Below are 23402 nucleotides of genomic sequence, written 5' to 3' on the forward strand. Positions count from 1 at the left end.
CATGAAAATTACTGGTATTTACAGGACTTGACTAATTTGCTATGATTTATTCTACTTTAACCAATTTCTAATACCGTAACTTCTAAATGAAACATAATTTTATATATGATATACAATCATTGTATTTTTATTTTGTTCATCTCCATTTCTGTTGATCTACATCTATAAGACCAGTAAATAAATTGACAAAAGACTTTGACTACACACGCTACATGTACAGTATCTTTCACGAAGCAGTAAGGAATATTCTCCTCTATGCCATGATACAGCACTGATGTAAACATTTGGCAGACATGTCTGCACATTAGTAATTTTATCCTTTAATTGTGTAAATACAAAGTTCCGTCACTAATGTTTATTGTATTATCAAGTTCAACAATACATGGGTATGTACTTAACTATGTAGTTATTATAGTTATACTAGTTTCTTTAACATATCTACATTTCAGTACCTTATCACCACATTCTTAAATACAGCATCTTAAATATAAGCAAAGATTCATTTGGGTAACACTGTGACTTCAATTAAACAAACAAAGCTTTTTGTGTTGAAAGATGTGGTTACATCAATACAAAACAAAACAATACAACATGTATAACCTGCAATTTTTAAAAAGGTACGTAAAGAACGTTAAGCTTGAAAGTAAAGTTATTTAATCATAATGAATAGCAAGGGAATTAAGGAGTAAACTGTAATTAGTAAACTTATTTAAATCTTTATGTATTAGCATATTTTATCCATGCAAGACTGTGCAGAAGTTTGGGTGAGGTCAGGAACACTGGCAGGGGATATCAAACCTCACATCCATCCTTCACTGTCTGGATCACTGTCACCATCTAACATTAGCTTAGTGGGTGGTGGGGTTATGGGCCTTGCTTGGAGGCCCAGAGTGGAGGCAGGTGTGGATGTTTCACCTTTCCCACCCACAGTTTTGATGATCCAGGGAGTCGAACCGGCGACCTTCCGATCACAGCCCCACCACTCCCCTTTATTTTAAACCACATCAAATAACTTGTGGAAAATTACACTTTCAATAGGTTTGTTTGGGTTGACCTCTGGTATGTGATCATGCGACATAAGACATGAAATGTCAGCACAATTAACCCACAGACCGTTGCTTGTTTAGAATTAACATAAACAAAAACATCACTACTTAACAGATATTCATGAGTTAGTTTGCGCTCTTCTATTTTGGTTTTAGTAACAGCTGACACACACATACATTTGTTTCATCTCACTTAACTCTTAAAATCAAATCTTGACCTCCAACAAGATACTAAAAACATAGTTGAGGATTTCACAATACACTTGGGGACCCCACAAATATAATAAAACACGTCAAACACACTCGTGAAGGTGCCTCCACTCTTTTGTAGCTACGAGTTAGCTGTGCGGTTATCCTCCGTTACCTTTGTTTTTTTGTGTCCGAGAAATTTCTCTCTCTATTTCCGAGATTTTCTCCAAAATACCCATGGCTCTGATCCAGTTGGGCTGCAGCTACTCTGTGAGGGAGAAAAAAATCCAGCAGAAACGTGTCACTTCTCAGTTGTTAGCTTCGTTAGCCACATGCTAACATGCGAACTGGTGGTACTTGACGTCAAAGAAACTGCTACAAAAGTAGTCAGTGAGGAGAATTTATGAATAAATTAATATCCGAACGAAACATGCACACTGTCAATGGTTTCAATGGTTAAATTCAGGAAGACAATTACTTTGACAGCGGGTACAATCAGCGGCATGCACCGAGAGCCAACCGGAACACATTCCGTCTTTATAAAAGGTCCGGGAGAAACAAGGAAACGCTTACAAAACTCGTACCCCACACAAATGGACACGGTCCTCCTTCGTGCCGTTAAACCATGGTTTAAGTCAGTAAATATTAAGACTTAACTGTGTCTCCGCTCGGAGCTAGTTTCATGTTCTCCAGCTGACATTCCTGATATTTATCAAAGCTGCAGGTCAGTCCGAAATATAATCTAAACACACGCAACGAACATGGCTGCGCCTACGGGACCCAGAGAACCTTCAGCCGCGAACCTGCCCGGGTTTGAAGGGTTTCCTTTCCCTGGGACCAACAGCCGGCCACCGGAGGACAGCGGAAAGGCGCAGGGGCAGGCTGGGGATGTGAAGAAGAAGCCGTGTCGAACCTGTACGGACTTTAAATCGTGGATGAAGCTTCAGAAACGGCAGCAGGCGACGGCGGCTGCACAGGTGACACAAGGTTTCAAACACTTGACTTGAATCATTCTGAGACTTGTTTGAACAGAAAACGAGTTTTATGAGCTGTTCTCCTTAGTGCTTTATCTGGAAGTTTATTTTACACTAATGTAATCGTATTAAACTGTGTTTTACAGCCTAATGTTCCTCTTAAATTTCATGTGACCCATTGTATTTTGACATCTGACCCCACAGGAAACGCGTGTAGCAGGGACAGAGCAGCAGGACCCAGAGTGTCCTTTGGACAGGGAGGAGTTGGGGAGAAGCACCTGGTCCTATCTGCACACCATGGCAGCGTATTATCCCGACCAGCCGTCCTCCAGGCAGCAGCAGGACATGGGACAGTTTATCAACCTTTTCTCCAAGTTCTTCCCCTGTGAAGAATGTGCAGAAGATCTCAGAGGCAGGTCAGACCAGTGTCCTGCCAGCAAGCTCTAGATATTTTGAATGTCGCCTGTTCTTATTTTAGCTCGAGCAACCAGTTGTGGTGAAATTAGCAGCCATTTATAAACCGAGCCCATTTCCTCCCCGCAGGCTGAAAAACAATCAGCCGGATACAAGCAGCCGCCACGCTCTGTCCCAGTGGCTGTGCCGTCTTCACAACGACATCAACGTGCGGCTGGGAAAGCCCGAGTTCGACTGCTCGCGTGTGGACGAGAGGTGGAGAGACGGATGGAAGGATGGTTCCTGTGACTGAGTGTTTGTTTTTGATGTGTCTCCAACAGCTTTTCTTGATTTGTCGCCAGCTTGTTGAACGAATGTGCTTAATAAAATAAAGACTTGAAAACAAATTATTCCCCTTTGCCGTTCCAGGTTGGAAAAATGTGTCCTTCAAATTGTTTTTCCCCATAGCGCAAAAATATTTTTACTTGACTGAATAAAATGATTATGAAATGTTCCAGTTTGTGAGCTTATGCTGTTTTCATCAACTTAAGACATAATTATGTAAATTATTTTGCTGAAATCACATTTTAAGTCTCGGAGTAGACTTATCAGCTTGTTTCCAAAATGGTTCAAGATGCTTTTAATGTGTTGAAATGTGGGTTTCATCCAGAAGTAAAATGAACCACAGCAGAGATGCAGGTGATTGACGAACAGATGGGTCGAGCAGTGTGACAAGTGCTCAGTAAACGGATGAATCGGTTTGTTTTGTAGAAATGTAAAGGTTCAGTGAAGTGTTACATGTAATGTCAAAACATGAAATGGGCAAATAATGGTAAAACAAAGAAATCATGACAAAAATTAGAAAATCAGAGACTGAAGTGTTTTTAAAAAAAAATGTTTTATTTTTAATACTGCATTTGAAAATTGAAACTTAATTATACTTGATGTTGAGTTGTGCTAAATGTGCTCTTTTGTACTCTACATATTTAAAATGACACAAATACTCTTCACATACTTTCCTGCACACTTTTTGTTTCATACCTAAAAAGGTTACCTTCATTTTTCTGAGGGTTGAGAACAAAAATAAGTTATTTGTTGTTTTGTTTGTTTTATTACAATTTGCACACCAAGTTTGTTAAATATATCAACAGCTTCCAAGAGCCTTACACAAACTTAATTTTTTTATTAATAACAAAAATGTGCAGACAATAGTTTTAAAAAACAGTGAAAAAAAGAACCAGGTGCTGCTTGTCTGCACGCCTGTTGGGAGCGCGCAGGACCCGTCCCATCAGCAGCCGAGCATCCACCCATAAGATGGAGTGGGTTCATTCGGAGTCAACTGAACCGGGTCCACCGTCGACCCGCTTACCTTCGCCAAACAGCCGCAGAGCATCCTTAGAGTGTTGTCCTAGGTGAGGAGAAACACCAGCATCCTCACCAACATTTATACAGTAGGTGCACCATTAAGAGCCTGCTGACAGGCTGCATCACAGGGTGGTATGGGAACTGCATCAGCCAGAGCTGGAAAGCTCTACAGAGGGTGGTGCAAACAGAAGAGGACATCACTGGTAGCAGTCGCCACACCATCCAGGACATCTACCACAGCTGATGTCTGCGTAAAGCACGCAGCATCATTAAGGACCACACCCACCCAGCACTTCCATCTACTACCCTCAGGCATACGATACAGAAGTCTGTCATCGTGTACACAAAAACTAAAGGACAGTTATTATCCACAAGCTGTCGGATTACTAAACTCTTGATAAATAATACTGAACAAATGGCAATAACTAACTAATAATTCAACCTCAATGTCACTACCTGTGCAATAACCTGTCACACAACCCGTGTGGTGTATGTTGATTATGTTAAGTATATATATATATATATATATATATATATATATATATATATATATGTGTGTGTGTGTGTGTGTGTGTATCTCATGTGCATTTTAGCTTATATTACTACCTCGAAATACTTATTAATTCAAATTCATCCTGCTGCACCATGTTGTTCAATATTTTTCTTTAGGACATAGTAAATATTTTAATTACTTTTTCACTTTTTGGTACTTTTTTGTGTACCCTTATTGCATGTTTTTTGTATGTTCTTGTTGGTTTGTTCTTTGGTTTTTTAGCGAGTCAAATGGGTTCTTCTCATCCTAAGCATTTCATTGTACTGGTAACCCTGTGTTAACCTGCATATGACCAATAAACACAACTTGAACTTGAGATTTTATTTCTGTTGTGCGCACGCAGACTGTAACTATGGAGACACTTTAAATCTCAGGAAGCTGCACTTTACATACACTTGTAAATATAAAGATGTCCTGCTGCTTGTCTCATTGCTTCCTCTAAACAGATGTTTTCTGACTTTTTATCCGTTATTATTACACTAACACAAAATAAAAGTTAAACAGCAAGAAGAGTGGTGGAATCTTCACACGCTAAAAGGTCACGTGACTCTTGGGATTATAATTTCAGATCAAATGGATGATGGAGTTGGCAGCACACTGGTCCCAGGTCAGGGTGTGGCACCCTTGGGTCCAGATACAGTGGTCTTGTCCTCCTGTGGCAAATCAGCACTGAGTCCAGGTCCCAGTTTGACTGGAGGACTGGGCTGGTCAGGAGGCCCAACCTGATGCAGGCAGTTCATGGACACACTCTGTGGACGAGGGGTGTCTTGTTGACAAAGATGCTGACTCAGGAGGGGGTATGTGGACGCAGGACGTCACTGATGGAACACTAAGCTGTTAAGATCCCCCAAATCCTGACCTGACATGGACTGAAGTCAAACCCTGCACTCCCCACACCAGTCTGTCTACATCATCCAGATCAGTCCTTTCACATTGGGACCAGGACATCTCCAGAGCTGACTATCATTTGTCTTTTCGCCAGAGCATAACTCCACCTCCCCAAACTCTCTTCCACCTGCCCTCCACTCTCACTGACCTCATTTGTCAATAGAAGGGAGTTAAACCTGATCTCTGATGTAATCTCCATCTATTACTCCAACCGCACATCTCCCTGTCCTTGCATGTCCCGTTATTTTACCCTCACATACTTCTCCACCACACCTGACTTCCATCCATCATCTGTTTTCTCCACAGAGACTTTAACTCCATCAATGTTTCCAAAGCAAACATTTGTTCTTTGTATAAAACCAGACTGCAGCTTGCTGATTATCACCTCACTTCTTAACCTGGTTTCAGCAGCTTCTCTCCATATCTACGTTTTAAAACATCTGCACATGTTGAAGGACCTATATTTTACTACTTATCTTTTACCCAGCTAGGCTGAGCTATCATTTTTTTAATTTTTACCTATCTAAATGGTGATTCCTTTTAAACTCAGATATTACAAAGACCACTACTGCAATGGGGTTGATCATAATGCTGTCAAAAAGAAAGAAAGAAAATAAGTCCATTGTCCAACTCAGATGATTTTTCTTCGTCACATATATGAGTGAATGGAGGAGGACGGGTGACACTTGCTCCTCACTTTACTACACTTTTATTAATGGTTTTGCACTTGCATTAAAGCAGGTCAGTTTACTGACCAGCAACAACTTAATTAAGTAATTTACCCTTTAATGATCAGAACTCAGTCGCTGAAGTAGAATCTGTTAATTAAAGGGAATTCTATAACAAATGAATATTCACCTAAAAGAGGAGACCAAATTTGTTTTTGAAGTTATATTACGAAAATAATTTATCAGACTAAGAACCATCAACGATAATAAACAAATTGAACAACACAAATAATAAAGGATAATAATTTGGAGAAAAAAATTGTTTGAAAACTAATAAACCAATAATGAAATATAAAACCAAATTTTTAATCAAGGATTAATTCTCTTTAACCACATGAGATGTGAATGGCAATAAAGAAAACCTTGACCTTGAGATGACCGCTTGTCCTGAGCCTGGTTCTGCTAAAGGTTTCTTCCTCATGAGGGAGTTTTTTCTTTCCACTGTCACCTTCATGCTTGCTCAAGATGAGAGTTCTGCAATGGAGTTAAATTCAAAGCAGTCTGCTCCTCAGATAAATAATGTTAAATTACTATTTTTAAATATGAATGTTTCTGTTCAGTGCTGTGAGATGACTTCTGTTGTGACTTGGCACTCTATAAATAAACTGCATTGATCTGAACATTTATCTTAGGCAAAATTAATTCGTTGAGCAGGAATTATTTTGACTTCTATAGGCGCACACATTTAGACAAAGTTTAACTGTTTGATAAATAATTTGCTTTGGATTGTAGTTGAGAGAAGTTATTTAATGTGACCACCAGATCAAGTCATTTGTTGTCACTGCAAGCCAGGAAATGATTTATCAAGTTGCATCAGCTAAAATGTCTGAGGCCAGAGTCTCAAAGTTTTAAACAAAGATCTTGTTCATTGATTAGCACTTCAAATATGAGATGTGAATAACTCTCAGTTACCACCACAGCAAACCTTATCACATCTTTAAAAATAATTGAATTATAGCAATTCTTTTAATCAGTTGACAGTGGCAGCCGTATAACTGGCTGACTGATGGAGATGTGAAAGGTAACAGATGTTTTTCACTTATTAATGTCAAACGTATAGGAACCATTTGTGTGAGTGTTAGAGCTGTTTTGTCTGGACAGAGTGGCGCTGCAGAAGCATGGAGCTTTTCACCTGATAAACTCAAGGCCCTAAGCTGGAGAGCAGAGTTGTCTGACCTTGCCTCCATCTGATAACCATTATAAAAAGACACTTCTTTATGCTCTATTTGAACAGACTTGGAGACGAAGCCACCACAGCCACCTCTTCCAGATCTTCTGGGACGACCCCAAGACATTCCCAGGCCAGCTGAGAGACATAGTCTATCCAGTGTGTCCTGGGTTTTCTCCGAGGTCTCCTCACAGTCAGGTATGCCTGAAGAACCTCCCTAGAGAGGTGCCCAGGGGGCACCCTTACCAGATGCCCAAACTACCTCAACTGGCTCCTCTCGATGTGAAGGAGCAGCGGTTCTACTCCGAGTCTCTCAAGGATAACTGAACTTACCCTATCGCTAAAGGAGAGTCCAGCTACCCACCAGAGAAAACTAATTTCAACCACCTACATCCGCAATCTCATTTTTTCAGTCACTACCCAGAGTTTGTGACCATAGGTGAGGGTAGGAACATAGACCGACTGGTAAACAGAGAGCTTCGCCTTACAGCTCAGCTCCCTCTTCAAAACAACCAACCGGCACAGAGTTCTCAATACTGCAGACACTGCACCAATCCGTTGGTCAATCTCATGCCCCATTCTTTCCTCACTGGTGAACAAAACCCAGAGATACTTGAACTCCTCCACTTGAGGCCGAATCTCACCCTCAGTCCGAGGAGAGCAATCCACCCTTTAACAACAAAGGATCATGGCCTCAGATTTGGAGATGCTGATTCTAATCCCAGTTGCTTCACACTTGGCTGTGAATCGCACCAGTAAGAGCTGAAGATCATGGCATGATGACGCCAGCAGGACCACAGTATCAGCAAATAGCAGAGATGGAATCCTGAGGCCACCAAACTGGACTTCTTCTGCCCCCTGGCTGCATTGAGAAATTCTGCACATAAAAGTTATGAACAGAATCTGTGACATCAGGAAGCCATGGCGGAGTCCATCTCCCACCCTGAAAGGGTCCGACTTACTACTGGTAATGTGAACCAAACTCTCGCACTGCTTGTATAGGGACCAAACAGCCCGTAACAATGGCCCCCAATGCCATACTCACGGAGCATCCCCACAGTTTACCTCGAACAACATGGTTGAAAACCTTCTCCAAGTCCAAAAAACACATGTAGACTGGATGGGCTGTTCACGGTCAGATCGGAACCCGCATTGTTCCTCCTGGATCTGAAGTTCAATCAACAATCGGACTCGCTTCTCCAGTACCCCTGAACAGACCTGAGTGATGCCCCTTGGTGCACATCCTCCAGTCCACCTTTTTGAAGAGGGGAACCACCTCCCCAGTCGGCCAATCCAGTGGCACTGCCCATGATGTCCACACGCTAAAGGCATGCCAATCAAGACAGCCCCACAACATCCAGAGCTTTATGGAAATCAGGGTGAATCTCATCCACCACCGGAGCCCTGCCGCCATGCAGCTTTTTAACTACATCGGCAACCTCAGCCATGATTATGGACAGACAACCCCCAAAGTCCCCCCGACTCCACTTCCTCCATGGAAGGTGTGCCAGTGGAATTGAGAAGGTCCGAGAAATGTTTCTTCTACCTCCCACCGACATCACTTGTTGAGGTCAACAGCACCCTATCTTCACTGGACACAGTGTTAGTAAAATACTGCTTTCCCCTCCTTAGCCACCTGATGGTTTGTCAGAATCTCCTTGGAGCTGACCTAGAGTCTCTATCCAAGGCCTCACTGAACTCCTCCCACGTCCGAGATTTTGCCTCAGCAACAGCCAAGGCTGTGTATTGTTTGTCCCTCTGGTATTCCTCAGGTGCCTCCTGAGTCCCATCAGCCAACAAGGCCCGATAGGACTCCTTCTTCAGCTTGACAGCCTCCCTAACCTGGGGTGTCCACCACCGAGTTCGTGGATGGCCTCCACGAGAAGCACTGACAACCTTGCAGCCACAGTTCAAGGCAGCTACCTCAACAACTGAGGTGCGAAACATGGCCCACTCGGACTCACTTTCCCCCTCATCAGCTGGGATGCAGTTAAAGTTCTCCTGGAGGTGTGAGTTGAGGATCTCTCTGGCAGGTTCTTCTGCCAGGTATTTCCAGCATACCCTCACTACATGTTTCAGTCTATCGGGTCTTTCCGGCATCTTCCTTCGCTATCTGATCCAACTCACTACCAGGTGTTAATCAGATGACAGCTCAGCTCCTCTCTTCACCTGAGTGTCCAAAACATACAGCCGCAAATCAGATGACACGACTATAAAGTCAATCATCGATCTACGACCTAGGGCATCCTGGTGCCAAGTGCACTTATGGACACCTTTATGTTCGAACATGGTGTTTGTGATAGCCAAACTAGGACTAGCACAGAAGTCCAACAACAGAACACTGCTTGAGTTCAGATCAGAAAGGCTGTTCCTCCCAATCATGCCCTTCCATGTCACACTGTTATTACCCCCATGGGCATTGAAGTCCCCCAGCAGAAGAAAGGAGTCTCCAGTTGGCACACCTTCGAGAACTCCCACCAAGGACTCCAAGAAGGCTGGATACTCTGAACTGTCATTTGGCGCATAGACACAAACAACAGTCAGAGCTCATTCCCACACCCGAAGATGCAGGGATGACCGGGAAAAACTACAACACACAGGCACCAAGTCGGGGGGCTAAGAGTAGACCCACACCAGCTCAGCACCTCTCACCATGGGCAACTCCAGAGTGGAATAAGGTCCAGCCCCTCTCAAGGAGATCGGTTCCGGAGCCCATGATGTGCGTCGAGGTGAGCCCAGCTATATCTAGTCGGTACCTCTCAACCACATGCACAAGCTCAGGCTCCTTCCCCACCAGAGAGGTTACATTCCATGTCCCAAGAGCCAACTTTGATAAGCCAGGGTCAGAACACCAATGGCCAATTGGCCACTGCCCACGATGTCATGCACCCGACATTGATGGCCCCTCCTGCAGGTGGTGGGCCCACAGGAAATCAAACCCATGTTGCTCCTTTTGGCTGTGCCCAACCGAGTCATGTAAATAACTCTAAGCAGTACATCTGACAGCAACATAAAGGTTTATAAGAAACACTTTAAAGATGCATTGTTTTACAATGGCAGCAATTCACTTTCGTCTTAACTCCACTCGGGCTAGCGTTAGCATCAATCGGGTCAGAATTAAACTCGTTCAAAGAGCTATCTATAACTGGAAAGATATTATTTGTTCATAATTTTGTAAAATCTAAATTATTAAAGTTCACTGACATAGTGAAACTACAGACAGCTCTAATTATTTACAAAGCCAAAAACAAACAATTACCGGAAAACGTTCAAAACTTGTTTAAGACTAAGGAGCAAATTTATAAGTTAAGGGGGCAATCACAGTGTAAAATATGCAAATTCAGAACTACTAGAAAAAAACTTTTGTGTATCAGTAAGTGGAGTCAAACTGTGGAATAATTTGAATATTGAACTTAAACAATGTCCAAACATAAAACTGTTCACATTATCATATAAACATATTATTATTGCTGGATATAATATTATTATTCGATTATTGTTGATGTTTTTGTTATTGATGCAGTTTTTTTTTTTTTTTTGGTGAAGTTAAAAAACAGTAATTGCTCATCTACTGTAGTTAAATTAAATAGATACTATACTGATGGGTTAACTATTAAATACGGGTTTAGTTGTTATAAGTATGGATCATTATACATGTAATAAATGTAAGAAAGTCATTGCTTGAATAGTTGTCTCTACCAATGCTTACATTATTTCTTTCTCTTTTATTTGGTAAACTGAAAGGGATGCATTGTTTATTGTCTGCATTGATGTGCATTTGGTCTAAGATGTTTGAACACAAAAATCTGTTCCCCTTCTCTTTCCAACAAGGGAACACAGTCCTTCTCCTCCTGTTTGATCAAAATGTACTAATCTGCACTCTTTAACAGTCGCACCAGTTACTGCTGAGAAGGAGCTTGTCTGACCTTTACCCTGTGGATTCAGAAAAGACCCGTTTAGACTACATATTATGATAATGACATGCGTTCTTCTGACAGTTTTTTTTTTACATTTATTGTTTGCTTTTCAATTATTCACATCCAAAGAAAAAAAATTAGTCCAAGCAGCGCAGAGATAATTAAAGTGGCACTTACAAAAATGGCTACGAGGTAAATGTTACACAAAAATGGATAAAAACTGCTGCAGTTTTCTTTTGTATATGTGTTACCTCACTGCTGCACCAGCTGCCAGAGTCCGCCTGACTTTTAGAGGAAACTTCACCTGCTTTGCCATGCTGCCCTCAGCAGAGTCAACAACTTCAGCTGCTCTAGATCTGTTAGTTAATTTGTACAATAAAACATAAAGTGCAACCCAAACTACAGGCTAAACAAAAGTACTTGGGTACAGTCAGTAGAGAAGTGAATTTTGATTGTTGCTACATTTTGTGGAGTATTCTGTCACATTTAAATGTCAACAGACACATTGCACAGCTTCTTCTCTACTATTTGTTTTATTTAACAGCTTAAGAATTTTAAATCAAAACTATTTTAGATACGTGGCAGAGTGTGTTTAAAAGTTAAGCCTCATAAAACATCAAAAATATAAATACTTAAAAGACAGGCTGAAGAGGATGGTACTGCTCTGTGCTGCCATCTAGTGAAAAAAGTATTAGGATTATTAGCAGGTCAGCTTGATGGATGTGAGGGAGATCTTCAGTCGGTGTTGAGGCACAAACACACTCCCTGCTGGACCCAGTGGGAGTTGTGTATGGTGGTAAACAGGTCTGCTTCGAAAACCAACCCCACACCCATTGCATTCCTCCGCATGGAAGTGGTGTAGACCGGTGTCCTCAGTGTTTTCTGGGGTACAAAACATAAGAAAATACTTGACAGTCAGGGAGGAACATTCGAACTGTATTCAAGTAAAAGTTGGTTGTTGTCTGGACCTTTCGTCTGAGGTGATGTGCCTCTGTGGGGATGACTTTGAGAATGGGGAGCTCAACAACCAGGACTTTGGGTTTACTCCTCACTAGGCAGCCTTTCTCCACGTCCCAGTCTGCTCCCTCCAAGTACATACCAGACACAAAGCAGCCTAATGCCAAAAAGACTGTTAGTCTTTAGATCTACTCACCAAGCATGCTGCAACCAATGACTCTCATTTCATCACCTTGTTTTGGTCTGTCAGTCACGTCATCGTCACTGCAGTAGTGGGTCACTTCTGTGTACAGTGTGGAAAGATCCAGGGGCCAGCCATTTTCCCTACATGCAGCTTGAACCAGAGCAGTCAAGTACGACTCGGGTATGTGAAGACCTGACAGCCACATAACTTTTGGTTCTTTCTTGTTCACCTTGCAAACAAAAGATAGACACACATAATTCAGACACACAAATATAAACTTGTTAACTACAAATAACATCAGAATAAAACAAACATAAACTAAAAACATTTTATTTGCTAACTCGTGTCTTTACCCAGTAGCTGTACTGTTCATAACGCCTCTTGAAATGGATCATCCAGTTCCCAAGAGACTTCAGAGTCTCAGGTGCCAGCTTCTTCCAAATGGCAGGAATGTGACCATTAAAAAGGGCCCGAGCCACTTCATCCAACTCACTGCTCATACCTACCTCACCAGCCAAGGCCTGTGAGACACAAGACACAAGTACAAATCTAAAAAAACTGAAGACAACACAACACCTGAGTGATTTCCCCCTCAGTATCTCTGTCACAGTTCCTGTCCTCACCCTCTGCAGCTCAGCCAAAGACTGCTGCATGCGAACCACTAGTTTGTTGAAGCGCTCCAGTTCTTGAAGTAGAACTACTGATGTTGGAGAAATGTCTGTAGCAAACTTTTTACGAATGACATCCATGTCAAATAACTCAGGAAGCTTGTTCTGGATGTCCTGAGCCACCTGGCCGATGTGCTCATCTCTAGTAACACTTCCACGAGATTCACCTGAGACGTATGGGAACAGACAGCGTAAAAGCCAAATACTGCAATGTACTTAAAAAAGAATTCATAGAAAGTTATTACTTCCTCAAATATTTTATCAAAAATTACAATAATATAATAAAACAAAATATAGACTTTAGCAGTGATGTGTTAAGATAAGTGTTGAAAGATGCTCACTCATACCTGTCTGAGGCTGAAGGTCCATTAAGTGAGCCCACATCTCTTTAACAGCTAGAGTGTAATATCCAATCTCTGCGTTGGAATGAAGACCCAACACATCAGGCGTGTTTGCCAGAGGCATCCTTTCAATCTCATCTACAACAAAACAGGTTAGAGCTCAGAGTAAAGAACAGTTACCTATTTCCTGTCTTAAATTATTTATGAAGTGAAACTGAACTGACCAACATATACAGTCTTTGGGCCAGGCGAAGGGATTTTGTAATTCACATCTTCGTTGCTGAAGAAGTGAAAGCACCGAAATGTATGAAAGAGGAAGTCTCCAAGGTATTCGTCCATGTAGACAGTTAGGATTCTTCGGTCAAAACTATCTATTACTCGACCACCATACATGACCTACCAAAACATTTTACGTATTAAACATCAAGCATTTTCTGAGACAATATTACAACACAAAACTTTAAACACAATTATTGTAGCCTGACCTCGCCAATAAGATATTTAAGACTTCCCCAGGGTATATTGCTGTCTCCTTGGTTGTAAGCTTTAGTCAGGTAGGTGTTCAGGATCTCCATACACACCTGGTAAACATTGTTATGTTGATTTAACTACAAAAAAGTCACATTTGTCTATTTATTTGTTATTTTGCTGCTCAAAAAGGAAAAACTTTGGTCCACTTACAAAGAAGTCTGACTCGCTGAAGTCGTAAGGGACATTCCAACCAATCTTTCCGTACTTGCGCCTCTCTTGCACCACAGCATGGAAAAAGGACAGCACATAGACCAGGCTTTTGAATGCAGAGTGTGGGCATGCATTCAACATCTCATTTGAAATTTTGGAGAATGTGGCTTTCATGTTCAGCTTGAGTCCATTGGGAGGCTCCGTCACCACCTACACACAATTCTTACAGCTATTATTATTATTATTGTATCATAAAAAAAGAAAAGAAAATATATTTCACCTTAAATGACTTCTGCAGAATGCCAATGGGGAAATCTTTAATGGGATTGGTTGTGATCCACAAGCGAAAGTTAGGATTGGGCTTTGTGATTCCCTCTATTGCCTTTTCCAGGTCCTTCAGCCACTTCACTAACAGGTGGCAGTTCTGCAGCATCAACCACTGACCCCGAGAAACTGCCTTCTCCAGCAGTTCTAGGGCCACCTTTAAGATAGTCACAGGATACAATTACCAAAATCTATAACCTTTTTAGTTATTAGTACCATTACTTTTTAAACTGTATAATCATTTCACTTGTCCCCTTTTCATACTTAATATTCAGGACATGGGACATCTGACATCTGGACATCTGACTTTTTATGTCACAAGTTCTCAGAAACTGGTTTCTCAGATCCCATCACTGGTTGGTTCACTAACTATCCCTCAGACTGGAGGCAATGTGTTCAACATAATGGTATTTCCTCCAGTTATTTAACAGTCAGCAATGGTGTACCACAAGGTTCAGTCTTAGGACCCACCCTCTTTACAATCTACTGTACATAGGTAATGTAGGTCAGAGCATCTCTGATGCATCCTTACATTTCTATGCCGATGACACAGTTGTTTATTGTCGAGATAAAACAGTTGCTAAGGCTTTCCAGCTTTTGCAATCCACTTTTGACATCAACCAGTCTGATTTGTTCCGTTTCAAACTTGTCCTAAACACAGACAAAACCAAAGGGATGCTGTTTTCAAAAAGAAAGTCGGTCCCAGCAGTTCTTCCTTTGATTTTATCCTTGAATGGCGTTCCTATTGAGTTTGTCGATTCCTACAAATATTTGGGTATCTTGGTCGACTTGCATTGCTCTTTTAAGCTCCACATGGGAAACTGAAAGTTAAATTGGGTTTATTTTTCAGAAATAGATCCAGTCTAATTCTGAATGCTAGGAAACACCTTGTAACTGTGACTTTCCTTCCCTCCATTGACTATGGTGACATTATTTACATGAATGCTCCTATAAGCACCCTGCAGATGTTGGATGCTGTCCATCACAGTGCAGTAAGATTCATAACTGGCTGTGATTATCGTACCCACTACTGCGCCCTGTATTCACTGGTTAACTGGACATCATTAACTTCACGCAGACTCTCTCACTGGTACATTTTCATCTTTAAATCACTTCTTGGTCTGTTGCCTTCATACAACTCTTCCTACATGTTTCTGTGTGAGTGCAGCTACAGCGTGCGCTCTCTGGACTTTATTACCTGCAGTGTTCCCTCTGTGACAACTGAACTAGACAACAGGGCCTTCTCCTACTCTGCTCCTGTTTCCTGGAATATCTAGCAAAAAGATCTGAAGCTCTCGACCTTGACCTCTCTAAGTGGCTTTAAACATCTGCTACGTTCCTGGTAAAAATACAATGGACATGTTCCTGTTTTTAGTTTTCTACATCACTTTACAACCTAGCTGTTTTTTGTTTCATTTTTTAATACCATTTTATTTTCACTTATGTCAATTTGTATGCATCCTTTTATGATGTCTATTGTTGTCTTTGTTGTCCACTGTTGTCATCACTCTTTGTTAAAATCAGGTCTCTCTTGTAAATGAGTCCCCGAAGCTCAATGGGATTAACCTGTCTAAATAAAGGTTGAATGAATGGGGAGTGTTCAGTACCTTCTCCTGCCCCTGGCCCATGGCAAGGAACTTGAACTTGCTTCCTCCAAAGCCTGCTAGTTTCATGAGGTCACTGGCTGGGTCAGAACCAGGGCTCAGAATGAAAACGATGGGAGAGAAAGGTGTGCTGTGCTCATAAATGGTAGAAAAGTTGATCACAGGAGGCTGTACATACCTGCGTAGAAAAACAATAGAAGACTTGATCAAATAGTTACATTTAGTCAGTTTCCCCAGAGACAGTGACTTTATGTTTCAGAACAGTGTAAAATTGTAAGCACTTCAGCTGCATCAGTTTTCATACAGTTCCATCTGGTAAGTGTTCAAGTTAAATTCATGCTATAGTGACCTCAAACTTATGAATGCTATGTGAAAATTTGACGCTGTGAAGCCTCATCACTACAGCAAACCCCGTCACTCACTTCTCGCCCATGGTAACACTGACATAGTCAGTCACAGCTCTGAAAACTCTGTCAACTCGAAAGCAGCGCAGCAACAGCAGCTTCTGAAAGGCTGACAGGTCCTCTTCATACTTCATGGGAAACGGAGCCTGCTCCAGTGCATCCAAGTCATACCACTGAGAAAAACAAAGAAATAAAAAGTTCAGTAACGTCCTTTCACTGGTTTCTGTCTCTGTGCTGTGGTCACCTACAGATTTCCAGTCAGTGGTGTTATTTTCAATGTCATCTGGCAGAGAGCCAAACTGTTCTTGAAAGAGCTCTGCGAGCTTCACCACGTCCTCCCAGCCCTGGTCAGGAAGCCAGTCACAAGGATTCTTTTGTGTGCTTTTTTCCAGAGCTAGATTACCTATATGCATGAAGTTGAAAACATTTAAAAAAATCATTTGAGCATCTTTTATCTCCGTATAAATTGTACTGCTCAACTGTACTGCTGAACTGCTCGGGAAGTTTTCTGGATAGCTGACCTTTAATAAGGAAGTCCAACTCCTCCTGAGGTGCCCTCCCCTCTGCCTGCTCAATCTTGATTGTCATGTTAAAAGAAAAGAGCAGCTTGTGCCTCTCAAACAGCCCTACAGACATAAAAGAAAGTGATTTGTCTAAATGTAAAAAATTCAAACATGAACATGTTGCAGTTATTTTACCTGTGCAGCCATAGTTATAAACATTGTATGTGAGAGTGTTCATGATGTTGTCAAGTCTTTGTTGAAGGGAAATGTCAGGAACAGATTTTCGCAGTGACAAATCAAACACTTCCAGGTAGGATGCTAGTGAGTACTGGTACATGCTGTTAACCAGAGCCATGTCCGTCAGAACAAAGAAGAGGATAGCACCGCGCTTAGCTGCAGGTCGGTAGCCATCTCTCAGTTCATTAATATCCATGGATGTCTTCTGAGCCAACTTTAACTTCTCAAATACCTGGTAGTCACAAAACCAAACAGCAAAAAGTTCCTGATTATGTACTTTAAAGTTATTGGTGGAAATTGTATTGAAACTGACCTCGCTGGCTTTCAGCTTTGTTTCCTCCAGAGTTTGAACAAGCTCTTTGTTGTCCAACATGTTGCCAGTAGATGTGGCCAGCTCTCTAAGCAAGGAGTCTCCAAGGTTTTTAAGAAGCTTCTTATTGCTACTGGTCTCTTGGATTAAATGCTCACGCTGCTCCTCCAGTTCTTTTTTCTCAAAGCCCATAACGACGCTCAGGAGCTGGTCTTCCAGACCCTTAAGGGTAACTGTGTCACATTGACACAGTAATTAGACAGATGCTGATTATATGATACAGATCACTACACTTGGCATGCAGTAAATCTTACCATTGTAGTTGATGACCATAGCTTTCCCAAAAATGGATGGAGAATATTTGGGATTAGCCAATTTGGTATTGAGGTAAAGCTTAAAGTTAGGATCATAATGCACTTCCTTGTCACCCAGCAAAATGACCTGTCTGCCCTCTGCTCCTTTTGCATTTTTTTCCAGGACATTGTCAATGACTGGGTCAATGTACTCATCCACATCTCTGAAAAGAAACGAATTGCCATATTTAATGGCCGTCTCAAGCTGTTTCAAGAAGTCTGGATCATTGAAAGATGAGATCTGAGAAAAAAAAGTCAATCTCATGGTGAGAATCACACACAGACATTCAAATGGGCTTATTATCAGATGGTTAGCTGTGACTTGAATAAACTTTTAAATGTTGAGCTTTGCATACCTTGAGTTTATTGGTTTCTTCCTTTTTTTTAATCCAGTTGAGGGCCTGCTGCTGGGGATCAATACACAAAGCAAAGCGACTTCCTCTGGTTGTGAGGATTCCATTCTGCACTGACAGCTCATCGGGAGGCAGTCCCTCAGAGCCCCACCTGTAGAACGGGACAAGATACATTCACACACTCATTGCCAGCATTCAGTGCAGAAAAACACATCCACAAATAACAGATTGTTTTGCTTTATAACAGGTCATTCTTTTCATATGGCATTTCAAATCCTTTTTGTGTTTATATTGTCATAAAAAAGTTCAAAAGTGGCATTCAGGAGCTACTCACTTGCTAATTTCTACCTCATCAGTAAGAAGGCTTTCCACTTTAAAAGGCTGACTCAAGGGGATGCCTCTCTGCATAATGTCCTGGGCCCATGTTTGATACACCATTTCATTCCTCAAGTCCCAGTTGAAGGCACCTTCGTAGCTCAGGAAACCAGCAGAGACCAGACAGTCACCGAGGAGACGCACTCGCTGCTGTCTCAACTCGTCCAAATCTTCTGTCCACCTGAATTGAATAAGTGACAGTGACAAACATATTTGAAAAAAAATCAAGCATTAAAAATATGAATCAAAAAAGATAATCAATACATTAAAGTGCAACTGTTGCATTCCTTGCATAATCTCACCGTTTATTTTCAGAGCTCAGGCCAGAGATGAGTTTGTCAGCAGCTATCAGCCTCCTCTCCATGACCTCAGCCTCCTCCTGGAGCTTTAGCTTTTCCAAGATGGCAGCTTCATACTTCATTTTGAGACCGTTCAGCTCGGTCTGAATATAGCTAAGCTCATTCTGAATGTGCCCTAGCTCCTTCTTAGAATGAGAGAATTCCTTTTCTAGACGTGCCACCTGAAAGTCAAACGACAATACAGCTTTTTTGTTCCTCCTTTAAAACATGAAAGCAAAACAAAAAGCAAATAAAAACACACCTTTTCTCTTTTGGGTTTTATTTCTCTGGCAACATCGCAGTACTCTATGGTTGCCTCGACAAATTTAAGCATTCCTGAACCAGCTTTGCTGATGGTTTGCATTTCCTCAAAGCTTGTTTGCAGGCTCTTTAGAAAGCCTAGCCAAGTAAAAAGACAAACAATCAAACAAACAAATGGTATGACGTCATAGAAAACAATTTATGGATATTTATGCCATTCCTAAATAGTTTTTCACTGATCATGCACTTGACTTACCTTTGGCAGTTCTGACCTGAGTGTTACTGATAGAATCGCAGTCCATCTCCATTAAGGAACGTAAAAAGTTTGCCTCCGACATCATTCCTTTGGCTGATAGCCAGCTAATTTCTTTGTAGCCACGCAGCACCAAGACACACTCACAAACAACTCGCACCTGCTTGGGTGGCTTGGCAAAAGACCTGTATCAGTGAATCAGTCAAAAATAAACAAAAAAAATGAAGAAAGAAACAAAGGAAGAAACAAAGAAAACTAGATTTTAGTTTTCATTTGTTTTACCATAAAGATGAAATTATAGATTTTTATAACTGACCAGTGTAAAAACCACTGTTCACTCAATATAATTTTGTTTAACCATTACTCCAAATAATTCCAAAGAGTAAATAAAAAGTGAAGAATTTACCGGATCTCAGTGACATCAGATTTGTCTAGGTCTCGCAGGGCCATGCGGGCTGCGTTTAACGCTGGCAGAGCTTCAGCCAGAGCACTTTCAGCAGCCTCCTTTTCAACAGCTATAACTTTATTCTGCTCTTCAATCTCTTTAGCTTTCTCTTCTGCCAGAGTCCTTTTTTCCTCAGCTAAATGAACGAGTTGTTAAGGGTTAGTATGTAATAACTGCATGTTACAGAGTACAAGAGCCTTTATAAAAGATGCAGTGCACTCACTGACCAACGTTTGTGTTAGAAGCAATGTTTTCCAGCAGGGCTTCACAAGATGTGGTCTTTTCAGCTAAGACAATCTTCTGATCTGCAAGCTTCACATTCAGTTCAGCGAGCTGCTCACTAGCTTCCTTAAGTTTATCCAAACCCCCCTCTAAACGCTTGCACTGAGCTAAAAAATAAAAAGAACAGTCACTGAAATTCTCACAAATGTTTCATTAGGCAGTACTCAACTGCTGCCAGGCCCAGTTCTTACAAAACAGAGGATATGCACTTATTATACGTTCTGAACTTCTTACCGAGGATGAATTTGTCCTTCTCCTCCAAAAGGGTAGAATACGTGTTAATAAAGTCCAAGTAGTTCTTTGGAGTGACATAGTTGCACCGTCTAAGCTTTTGCAGGAATAGTTTGCTGTATTCACCCACAGAAGTATGAACCATGCAAACATGATCTATGACTGCTGAGGTGTGAACCTCAGGAATCATTGAATTTTCACCTGTAGGAAAAACAAAAAACAAATCATTGGTCGATTTTAAGATTTTAAAAGGCCATTCTATTAAAAAATATCTAAGTAAATTTAAAAAAGAAATAATTATCTAACAAATTATTTCCTGAATGAATTAATAATAATAAAAAAACAAAAACATCTAAGTTTGTATAAAAAAAACACACCAAGGAAAGACTGAGCCACTGCATGTAATGCCTGTGGCGGCCATGGCAGGAACCAGTCGATCACAGTGTTGTTCATCAGTCCTGAGATTTAAAAAAAGTCACACAGTTAGAAAAGAAATACATAAAATGAAGTGAAGCCTGAGTGCATTTTGAACCTGGGAAGTTCCTGCAGCGTGTCCTGAGGGTGTCTCCCACTGGAGACATGCCTAAAACAATGTGTAGATTGTTGGCACACTTGCTGACAAAGTATTGCCACACACTCTCTTTGGAAGGATCTGCTCCTGTTTTAAGAGCTTCATCACGGATCTCATTGAGAAGAGACTCCTTCTCATCATCAGGAAACAAGGCAGGAACTATGCCTTTAAACAGGAAGAACAATCAGAGTACAAAAGCTGTAGCTGTTTAGAATATAAATCAAGTTTTAACTAAAGTCCTAGCCCACCTGAGGTAAGCATGTTGTTTATTAGCTCCAAAAAGCCTTCCTCGGCTACATGAACATCAGCGAAAAGGAAGACGGTCTTCTTATTTTCAATGCCAAGCTTCAGGTACAGTGTTTTCAAATCCTCTCGCAAATTGGATTCATTGTATCCTCTGCTGAGAGTTATTTCAAACATCTGAAACAAGATTTAAACACCACATGCAGGAAATGTGTTTTAATGCTGCATAATCCTGCTAAACTTGCCTGCTTTTATTTGATTTAGTATTTATTAAACTGTAAGCTCAGCATAGAATCAATTTTGTTTACTTTACACATAGCTTTATAAACTAAACATAATTTGTTTCCAAGAGCCAGCCTCATTTGTATTTCACCACAACTACAACACGTTTAACAACCTCACAGCCAGCAGTGAATGCAGCAAGCTTGGTAAGTGACTGCTTGCCAGAGCCCGCCACCCCAACAAGCAGTGCATGTCCACGATCGATGCGAATGATGCGGTGAACCCGGGTGAGATGTTCCAGAGCATCATCAAACAGCACTAAGTTCATCCTTGACTTGATCTCATTGTATTCTTCAAGAATTTCCTGCAGAGCCAAAAGAAAACCAGTAACTTAAAACAGCAACAAATAATTCTGATGCAAAAAAAGCATGTCCTATTATTATTCTGCAGAATTCCAGAGCATTATTTTGATTGAGGCAGCCGTCATTGTCAGTAACACTGATACAAACTCGCCTGAAACACAGCTTTGGAAGCATCGTAATCTTGGATGTCTTCGTAGACTCTTGGCTCAGACTCACTGAGGGCTGTCATGTAGTCTCCAAATAGAATTGGGTCTCTCATCACCGCCTCCACGTCTGATTTAAAATGTTCTTCCATCAGGTCTTTTATGTGGCCCTGAACCTGTTGAGGAAAAATACAAAAATTACGGGATCCAAAATAAATTGACAGAATATTTTGAGTTCATATTTTTTATTTGATTTGGAGAAACAACTACATTCAGGAGGACTACAAACTAGTAGTATTTAAAGGTTTTACCAAAGCTTTGTCAGTTTTGTCAATGAGTCTATCGTGGAAGATTCTCAAGCACTCATTTCTCCACACCCGCACAAACTGGGTGACATTAAAAAATCTGTTAAAGAGAACAGCAGTGGAAGACATTAATTAAGAAAAACTTTTTGAATTTATCAATAGCGTGAAGGTGATTGGTCAGACCTGTCTGGTTTAGTGAGGATCAGTCCACTGTAGACTCTTGACAGGTCCCTCAAGTTAAAGATGTAGTGGAACTTGGAGGGAGTGGGTGGAAGCTCTTTGATGATGTTATTGTACAGTTCCAGTGTGCAGAAAGTGATTTTATCACAAACTTTCTGTATGGCATCCTCAAACAGCTAAAATATTTCATACATGTATTAAATCAGAGTACAGCGTAAAACAGTGAAATTCTGTGGGGTACATGGATACTTACTCTGGTGTGTCCTTTAATGATGGAAGCATAGATGAGGTGGAGAGAGTCCATTGTTGGAAAGGGAATGCTGAAGACACTGAAAAGGGAGATGAAACGTGGATCCACCTCATTCCTTCCACCTCCTGCCTTTCCCATAGCAGCAATAAAGCCAAGGTCTTTGAGAAGTTTGTATTTTAGCTCCTTTCCTCGATCATATATGCCTCCCCGGTCCAACAGCAACTTCAAAAGTGCAATTGGCTGTTGTGTACCATAGTTATCCACCTGAAAACATATATTGTGTTGTTTTATATTATACAACCACTACCACAAATATATATATAAATAACAATATAAATCTTGGATTTAGCACCTTTGGCATGTTCATATCATCCATGAAGACCAGTAGTCTCTTCCCCAAAGAAGGCCCATAAGTATCTTTGGTTCTTTTTTCCACATTCGCCTCCAGGTTTCTCTGCAGGTCTAATGAAGTTGTTCGGGATGAGAAGTTGATGGTCAAAGTAATCTAAAATAAAAGACAATTAAAATTAAGTTATCTAGAGAACCATACATTTAAACTCAAGTGAAATGTACATATGCATGCTTGGGTATTGAAATTACTCTTGAGTCAGCATTAATATTCTTCAGGAAGTTATTAATTGTGGCGGTCTTCGAAGTGCCTGAATCTCCAACCAATAACACTGGCCTCTGTATTTTTACCATCTGCTCCAAGATCCAACTAGTTCTTGTCGTATCAACGGTTGGCACTAAAACATACAACATAAAATAATTAAATTCAAAAGCTCATATGTATATGCTTAT

At 41.0% G+C, this 23402-nt stretch overlaps 3 protein-coding genes across 4 annotated transcripts in view; 1 reads left to right on the forward strand and 2 right to left on the reverse strand.

Moving 5' to 3' along the window:
• Window positions 1–1778, reverse strand: part of drg2 (developmentally regulated GTP binding protein 2) — an 8984-nt gene extending 7206 nt beyond the window's left edge. The window contains exons 1-2 of the mRNA XM_037689509.1: window positions 1714–1778; window positions 1411–1503 (exon numbers count right to left, since the gene is read on the reverse strand). Coding sequence (XP_037545437.1) covers window positions 1411–1474 — 64 coding nt within the window. The 5' untranslated portion in view covers window positions 1475–1503; window positions 1714–1778. The remainder of the gene's footprint in view (window positions 1–1410; window positions 1504–1713) is intronic.
• A 5-nt stretch (window positions 1779–1783) lies between these two features.
• Window positions 1784–3110, forward strand: gfer (growth factor, augmenter of liver regeneration (ERV1 homolog, S. cerevisiae)). 2 transcript variants are annotated; one of them, XM_037689511.1, is made up of 4 exons: window positions 1784–1869; window positions 1954–2212; window positions 2414–2625; window positions 2753–3110. In XM_037689511.1, exons 2-4 carry the CDS (start codon window positions 1997–1999, stop codon window positions 2913–2915), a joined length of 591 nt encoding a protein of 196 aa, XP_037545439.1. In that variant the 5' UTR covers window positions 1784–1869; window positions 1954–1996; the 3' UTR covers window positions 2916–3110. The 2 variants fall into 2 exon arrangements, with proteins under 2 accessions (XP_037545439.1, XP_037545438.1); XM_037689510.1 differs by having other exon boundaries at window positions 1784–2212.
• An 8846-nt stretch (window positions 3111–11956) lies between these two features.
• dnah10 (dynein axonemal heavy chain 10) overlaps window positions 11957–23402 on the reverse strand; it is a 29572-nt gene continuing 18126 nt past the window's right edge. The window contains exons 43-77 of the mRNA XM_037688507.1: window positions 23202–23347; window positions 22954–23106; window positions 22605–22865; window positions 22355–22527; window positions 22178–22271; window positions 21875–22042; window positions 21537–21725; window positions 21145–21316; window positions 20858–21061; window positions 20703–20783; window positions 20329–20526; window positions 20040–20201; window positions 19774–19948; window positions 19371–19552; window positions 19116–19252; window positions 18818–19035; window positions 18475–18696; window positions 18144–18291; window positions 17749–18028; window positions 17438–17667; window positions 17083–17356; window positions 16906–17010; window positions 16633–16787; window positions 16403–16557; window positions 15984–16158; window positions 14333–14533; window positions 14053–14262; window positions 13857–13952; window positions 13596–13767; window positions 13378–13509; window positions 12986–13197; window positions 12716–12883; window positions 12411–12591; window positions 12190–12335; window positions 11957–12103 (exon numbers count right to left, since the gene is read on the reverse strand). Of these exons, the coding sequence (XP_037544435.1) occupies window positions 11957–12103; window positions 12190–12335; window positions 12411–12591; window positions 12716–12883; window positions 12986–13197; window positions 13378–13509; window positions 13596–13767; window positions 13857–13952; window positions 14053–14262; window positions 14333–14533; window positions 15984–16158; window positions 16403–16557; window positions 16633–16787; window positions 16906–17010; window positions 17083–17356; window positions 17438–17667; window positions 17749–18028; window positions 18144–18291; window positions 18475–18696; window positions 18818–19035; window positions 19116–19252; window positions 19371–19552; window positions 19774–19948; window positions 20040–20201; window positions 20329–20526; window positions 20703–20783; window positions 20858–21061; window positions 21145–21316; window positions 21537–21725; window positions 21875–22042; window positions 22178–22271; window positions 22355–22527; window positions 22605–22865; window positions 22954–23106; window positions 23202–23347 (6122 nt within the window). The remainder of the gene's footprint in view (window positions 12104–12189; window positions 12336–12410; window positions 12592–12715; window positions 12884–12985; window positions 13198–13377; window positions 13510–13595; window positions 13768–13856; window positions 13953–14052; window positions 14263–14332; window positions 14534–15983; window positions 16159–16402; window positions 16558–16632; window positions 16788–16905; window positions 17011–17082; window positions 17357–17437; window positions 17668–17748; window positions 18029–18143; window positions 18292–18474; window positions 18697–18817; window positions 19036–19115; window positions 19253–19370; window positions 19553–19773; window positions 19949–20039; window positions 20202–20328; window positions 20527–20702; window positions 20784–20857; window positions 21062–21144; window positions 21317–21536; window positions 21726–21874; window positions 22043–22177; window positions 22272–22354; window positions 22528–22604; window positions 22866–22953; window positions 23107–23201; window positions 23348–23402) is intronic.

Source organism: Nematolebias whitei, chromosome 15 (genome assembly GCF_014905685.2).
Source record: "Nematolebias whitei isolate Nwh7 chromosome 15, NemWhi1, whole genome shotgun sequence".
NCBI classification, from domain to species: Eukaryota; Metazoa; Chordata; class Actinopteri; order Cyprinodontiformes; family Rivulidae; genus Nematolebias; species Nematolebias whitei.